Source organism: Carcharodon carcharias, chromosome 15 (assembly GCF_017639515.1).
Source record: "Carcharodon carcharias isolate sCarCar2 chromosome 15, sCarCar2.pri, whole genome shotgun sequence".
Taxonomy (NCBI): Eukaryota; Metazoa; Chordata; class Chondrichthyes; order Lamniformes; family Lamnidae; genus Carcharodon; species Carcharodon carcharias.
Genome location: NC_054481.1, coordinates 6,621,748 through 6,628,570, shown reverse-complemented (window position 1 = coordinate 6,628,570; position 6,823 = coordinate 6,621,748). Strand labels below are relative to the sequence as shown.

Here is a 6,823-nt window from a genome sequence, read left to right as displayed (position 1 = left end):
TATGCTTGCTGTAAAATTTTATTCATGGCAAAATAAATTTGGTCCCAAACAGAGGCAGCCAGCATTGATAAGCCATTTTCTTGTTCTATTTTTGTTGAAAATTCAGAGAGGAAACAAAGCAGGAGCCCTTGTCATATTTCAGATATATCCAATATTTAGTCAACATAATAATGTTCAAAGCCCTCAAATAAATGCATCTCTACTAGTTTACATCAGTTGTACAAGGTCTGTTACTCAAACCAGCCTAGAAATTACCAACACAAATTTATGCAGATCTGCATATATAAGCCACCATTTCAGAACAAGTACTAACATACTGTGGGTTTTAGACATCACAAAACCAGAAACCTATTATACGAGACTTGAATGGCTTGTAATAAATTAGAATATTTCTGTTCCTCTTTAATAGTTCCTGCTTGGAACATCAAAAAGGTGTTTAGCAATAGTTACTGCACATTAACTTCTTTAGCATCTAAATTGCCACCATTTGATAAGATTTTAAAAAAAATTCTATATGTACTAAACACCTCGTTCAAGTCTTCAACATTTGAGTTCCAGTTTTAACTTGGAACAGATTTTTCCATAGAATTGTTCAATTTATTCTTTTGCTACTTTCTAATATTTCTGAAGGTAATATTTTCAATGTTTATGCACATTATAAACCTGCATGGTCACAAATGCAAGTCTGTAGAGAAAGATAGTTTCAGCAATTACACATTTTACTAACAAACAATCTCTGGCACAAGTGGAGAATTTTTTTTTCAAAAATAGGTTATTATAAAAGTGTGTGTTCTGGCAAATACAACCCATTGTAAAAGCCAGGTTCTGTCCAGAAGGCCCTTAATGGGCCTACTGCCACACAGTATTAAATCCTTCTAACCTTGTCCAAGGTCATCTGGCACTACAGTCACCAACTCTGACACTTAAAACTTCCCAATAGTAACCACTCAAAACACAATGGAATAAAAGCAGTTCACATTAAAACAACAATCTTCTGCAACTGTTAGTTTATCTACACAGCTCCCCAATGAAACATGGCTTAAAAAAAAACAAGGTTTGACAACAAAACCTTGACATTTCCACACTTTCAAGGGGAAATTCAGCTCCATTAACCGTCAAGTGGGAATGATAGCTTTTAAACAGTTTTCCTTACCTGACCTATGACCTGCGATTTATGCAATACATGCATATTTCACAATGAACTCCCAATTCTGCACTAGTGCCACTCACATTAGACTGGAGACACACCATAAGTGTAGCAGATTGCTAAGGCAATGGTGAATTCAATTCCTAGATATAATTCAAGAAGACAAGATTACAGATAACTGATTAAACCAACTTGCAGTAAAAACTCGGCATAAACATTACGGGAAGCCATCACATCCAACAGAATTTGCATTATTAGGAGGTTCTTTAGTTCTACTCTTCAACTACAGGACATTATAAACAACACAACCATTGAATGCAATCTGTTCTTTCTACAGAGAGGTGAACAAAACCAAAGGTTGGATTATAATTACAAGCCATTCAAGTGATATTCAAAACATTTCAACTACACGTGTACAGTTTGATTATACAAGACTTACTGCTGGTCTGTGGGCATTGGATCAAAAAACCCTCAACTACCAGATTCTGAGACATCATGCATTTTGCTGAGAAACCTTAGAAATTGGAGAGATGATATGAACAGGCTTTTAGTGCAAGAAAACACGGCTTTGACTTTCTTAAAAACAAAAACCTTGATCAAACATTACAAATTTCTAAATTATAACAAACTATGCACAAATCTTGGAATCTTAATCGCAGCCAGGATAGATCACGGACTACAGCAAATTAGCTCCAGATGTAGATCCAGATTTCTTCATATAATTTTTGTGGCCTTTTTTTAATTAAATATTTTAAATACAGAAGACGGCGGAGATAAAAAGGTTTTTAATTCTTTGGATTTAGCACTTTGGAATCAATTTTAGTGCTTTAAGTAGTAAAAATCAATCAGTATACAAGCTTGTTCTTAAATTCATTTAAAGATTAATGGGGGGATGCCAGTGAGAAATTTGCTGCCAACTTCACTTTACTTCTGGGCTTCTTGATAGGACTGTCAGTCACTTCCACGTGCAGTGACTTGGTTTCATGCACATCCTCAGGTTGACATACAGTGGGAATATTTTCTTTAATCTGGTTAGAAACGCTGCCACTGGTAAAAGCCTCTTCGGTCATTGCTGTAGGAAGGACAGTTTTCTCCTCCTCTTTCAAGATCAACATGTCTGTTTAGAAAGTTATACAGCATTACAACACATTTTGAAAACTTGATCATTCCATGTTAAAAGTTGCATTCCACTCCTGGCATTAAAACTTCATATGTCAATTAGCTAGATAATTCAAGTCTTACATTTAAAAGCACCTCCCTGCAACTGACCAGCTGCCTTCATACCCAGCCAGTTATTTATTCTTTCATGATGAGGACATTGCTGGTGAGACCAGCATTTATTGCTCATCCTTAATTGCCCTTGAACTGAGTGCCTTGCTAGGCCACTTCAGAGGGCAGTTAAGGTCTGGAGTCACATGTAGGCCAGACCAGGTATGGACAGCAGATTTCCTTCCCTAAAAGGACACTGGTGAACCAGATGGGTTTTTATGACAATGAACGGTAGTTTCATGATTATCATTACTGAAACTAACTTAACATTGCAGATTTATTAATTGAATTTAAATTCCACCAGCTGCCATGGTGGGATTTGAACCCATGTCCCCAGAGCATAAGCCTGGGCTTCTGGATTACTAATCCAGTGACATTACCACCACCCCCCCCACCCGACCCCAAAACCACTTACTCCTCACTAATTGACTTTTTTTATTGTACTTTAAATGCTGCAAACTTTAATGGAGTGAAGAGTTCATGCCAAGGTCACCTTCAGACAAATAACTCAATTGACAACTTGGGTAATAGCTAAAGTTATCACCTGTAATTAGCCCAAATCAAATATGGCAAAACATGTGTGTCTGACAAAGCACCACTGCAGTCTATCCAATATTGCTGACTGGCAATTACATGGTCATGTGCTTTGAAATCAACCAGTCAATTCCACACAGCAGCCTTTATTTTCACTTCATTTTTAAAGCCACAATTAAATAATAGGGAATATGAGCACAATCAGGTCTGCACTTGCTTGGTTACTCTGCTTAGTCAAACCCAAATCTTCCATCTCCTCATTGCAAAACGCTTACAGGTATTGTGCGCTTTTCAGTCCATAGTTCCCCTTTCCTGAGTGAAACCAATGAGCTAGATCTGGGAAATCAGTAACTATCTAGCAAATTAAAAACAGATTGTTTTTACTTGCCTTGAAGCTAAAACTCAATTTTTTAAGTGAAAGAATTACGCTACAAGCAGGCACATCCTATGGAAGTTATAAAGAGAATTGGAGGTAAGTGAGGCAGATGGACACAAAGACAAGAGGAAGATAACAGCAAACAGTAAAGTGATGCAAACTCTTTTTTTGTCCATACAGAGATTTGAGCACAAAATTTAGGCCGATACTTTGGTGCAGTACTAAGGGAGTGCTGCTTTGTTTGAAGTGCTATCTTTTGGGTGAAACGTTAAAACCAAGGCCTTGTCTTCCAAGGTAGGTAGAAAAGATCCCATGGTACTATTTTGAAGAGGAGATCTCTCCCTTGGTGTCCTGGACAGTATTTATCCCTTAACCAACAAATTACCTGGTCAAGTCTCATTGTTTTGTGGATCTTTGTTGATCCTTGCTGTGTACAAATTAGCTACTACATTGCAAGTAACTACACTTCAAAAATACTTCATTGGCTGTAAAACATTCCAGGATGTCCTGAGATCATGAAAAAGTATTGTATGAATGCAAGTTGTCTTTTTTCAAAACAGAGTTGCATCAGGCAGTGTGGTATTATAAGTAATGCAATATTATCCAGTATTAAATAATATTTTTTACTGTTCATTTAATGAATTATACTTTGAGGGATTATATTAATACATGCTTCATACAGTGGTATGCAGAGTTTTAATGCATTATATGGAGAAATTTTGACTATCTTAAAAATGAAAAGATAAAAAGTTTGCTCTCAACCTGCAACATTAGGTGATTGTTCCTCAAACCGAATAAGATCAGCATTTTCAAGAATAACCGGGTCTGGTCTGAGCTGAGGGGATGGCAAACATGACGGGACGGGTCCACACAGCAAGTCAACGGGAGATTGGTTACTAAGGCAGAGAAGCTCTTGTTCAGCCTGGTTTGAACCTATGAAAAGTGATACTTGTTACAGGTTATGCACATTACTGAACATATTTAGCAGTCAATGCCCGATCATGCAGTACCTTCACATTAAAATCTTGTTCAAAATGTAAGCTATTGCACAAAAGCTACATTGGAAAACCTGCATCTACCTACTTGTTGAGTTTACAATAAACAAAATACTACCGTACATTATGAAATGTGGAGTGCAACAACCATCCACTGTTCTGCCAGGGCCACTCAGCTCCCGACTTCATTACAGCCTCGGTTCAAACATGGACAAAAGAGCTGAACTCCTAACGTGAGGTTGGAGCAACTGCCTTCGACATCAAGGCCACATTTGGCTCAACATGGCATGAAGGAGCCCTAGCAAAATTGGAGTCAATGGGAACTGGGAAAACTCTCCACTGGTTGGAGTCATACCTAGCACAAATGAAGATGGTTGTAGTTATTGGAGGTCAGTCATCTCAACTCCAGGAGTTCCTCAGAGTAGTGTCCTTGGCCCAACCACCTTCAGCTGCTTTATCAATAACCTTCCTTCAGATAAGGTGGGGATGTTCACTGATGATTGCACAATGTTCAACACCATTTGCGACTCCTCAGATACTGAAGCAGTCCATGTCCAAATGCATAAGAGCTGGACAATATTCAGGCTTGGGCTGACAAGTGGCAAGTAACATTCGCACCACACAAGTGTCAGACAATGACAATCTCCAACAGGAGAGAGAGAGAGAGAGAGAGAGAGAGAGAGAGAGAGAGAGAGAGAATCTAACCATTGCCCCATGATGTTCAATGGCACTACCATGACTGAATCCCCCACTATTAACATCCTGGAGGTTACCATTGACCAGAGACTGAACTGGACTAGCCATATAAATATTGCGGCTACAAGAGCCAATCAGAGGCTAGGAATCATGCAATGAGTAACTTACCTCCTGACTGCCCAAAGCTGTCCACCATCTACAAGGCACAAGTCAGGAGTGTGATGGAACATTCCTCCACTTGCCTGGATGAGTGCATCTCCCACAACACTCAAGAAGCTTGATACCATCCAGGACAAAGCAGCCCGCTTGACTGGCACCCCATCCACAAACATTCACTCCCTCCACTACTGATACAGTAGCAGCAGTGTACACCACCTACAAGATGCACTGCAGGAATTCACCAAGGCTCCTTAGACAGCACCTTGCAAACTCACAACCACTACCATCTAGAAGGACAAGGGCAGCAGATAGATGGGAATACAACCACCCGGAAGTTCTCCTCCAACTTACTCACCATCCTGACTTGGAAACATATCGCCATTCCTTCACTGTCGCTGGGTCAAAATCCTAAAACTCCCTTCCTAACAGCACTGTGGGTGTACCTACACCACATGGACTGAAGCGGTTCAAGGAGGCAGCTCATCACCACCTTCAAGGGCAACTAAGGATGGGCAATAAAGACTGGCCGAGCCAACGAAGCCCACATCTTGTGAACGAACAAAAAAAAGCATTATACCTCCAAGTCATAATGGAGAGAGAGTTTGAGGGGATGGTATATATAATTCCAGAGCTAGAGGTGAACCAATCGTTGCAACACTGACTACGAAATCTATTATACTTACAGGAGCTGGAAGTTTCAAACTCCTTTGTCTCAGTGTCATTTGAGTTCTTTACAGCCAAGGTTACTGGTCGCTTAGGATCTTCTGGTGTCTGTTCACATTCTTCAACCATGCAAGCAGGAGAACAACAGGCGGAGTTGTTACGAACTGTGGGGGGGGGGGGGGGGGGGGGGGGGGGGGGGGGGGGGGGGAATGGGGAAGGGGAGAAGAGAAGAAAAAAATAAGAGCACGAAACCACGGTTAAAGTTAAAATACCCTGAAAGATTAATTCAGAGCCAAAAAAGGGCTATTTAAGCGCATGGCAATAGCATTTATTTAACGTTTTATTTAGCTTCCCTGGTCTCTAGGGTTAGTTATTTTCAGGTGAGATAGCTAAAGGACAATTCAACACCCCTAAAGTAAGAGGAAAGGAAAAGGAAAAATTAACAGATTTTGCTTTTCACGATTCCTGTACTTTTTTCCTTTCCTCACCTGCCAGGTTAAAAATGTAGAAAGTTTGAACAAATCTTAGCGGAATACCAATTCATAATTGCAAATATCAAAACCCAGGTTTTTAATGCTGCTAAAGGTGATTTCTCTAATTTTCCCTTTAAACAATTACTGTAGTACCAAAAACGGCAAAGGACTTAAAATGCAGAAAGCCTAGTTAAATTTAAAATAAACTCTACCTTTCATGTCATTTTTTAAAACTACTATTCTTTTGTGTCCATGTCCTTTTATCCAGATAACCTGTTAAAAATGGAAAATATTGTTAAATTAAAACTCCACATATACTATACTAAAAAATTATCTAAAAGGCCTTCCTTGAAATTCTGGCTGACATTTCATGCCACGGGACAATCCAATATGTTGGTCAAAGTTGTATGTTCTTTCATATGGTGTCACTCTTACCAAGATCTAAAGTAAAAAAGTGGCAGAATTTGCAAGAGCTATCTGTTTGAAATTATTAGATCTCTAGCTCAAAATG

At 39.2% G+C, this 6,823-nt stretch overlaps 1 protein-coding gene across 4 annotated transcripts in view; it reads right to left on the bottom strand.

Moving 5' to 3' along the window:
- LOC121288046 (meiosis regulator and mRNA stability factor 1) overlaps window positions 1-6,823 on the bottom strand; it is a 56,346-nt gene continuing 49,523 nt past the window's right edge. For 3 of the 4 annotated variants that reach the window (XM_041206309.1, XM_041206312.1, XM_041206310.1), the window contains exons 24-28: window positions 6,525-6,585; window positions 5,860-6,003; window positions 4,089-4,259; window positions 2,076-2,264; window positions 1-1,661 (exon numbers count right to left, since the gene is read on the bottom strand). In XM_041206309.1, the coding sequence (XP_041062243.1) occupies window positions 1,549-1,661; window positions 2,076-2,264; window positions 4,089-4,259; window positions 5,860-6,003; window positions 6,525-6,585 (678 nt within the window). In that variant the 3' untranslated portion in view covers window positions 1-1,548. The remainder of the gene's footprint in view (window positions 1,662-2,075; window positions 2,265-4,088; window positions 4,260-5,859; window positions 6,004-6,524; window positions 6,586-6,823) is intronic. The other variant, XM_041206311.1, reaches the window with a different exon arrangement.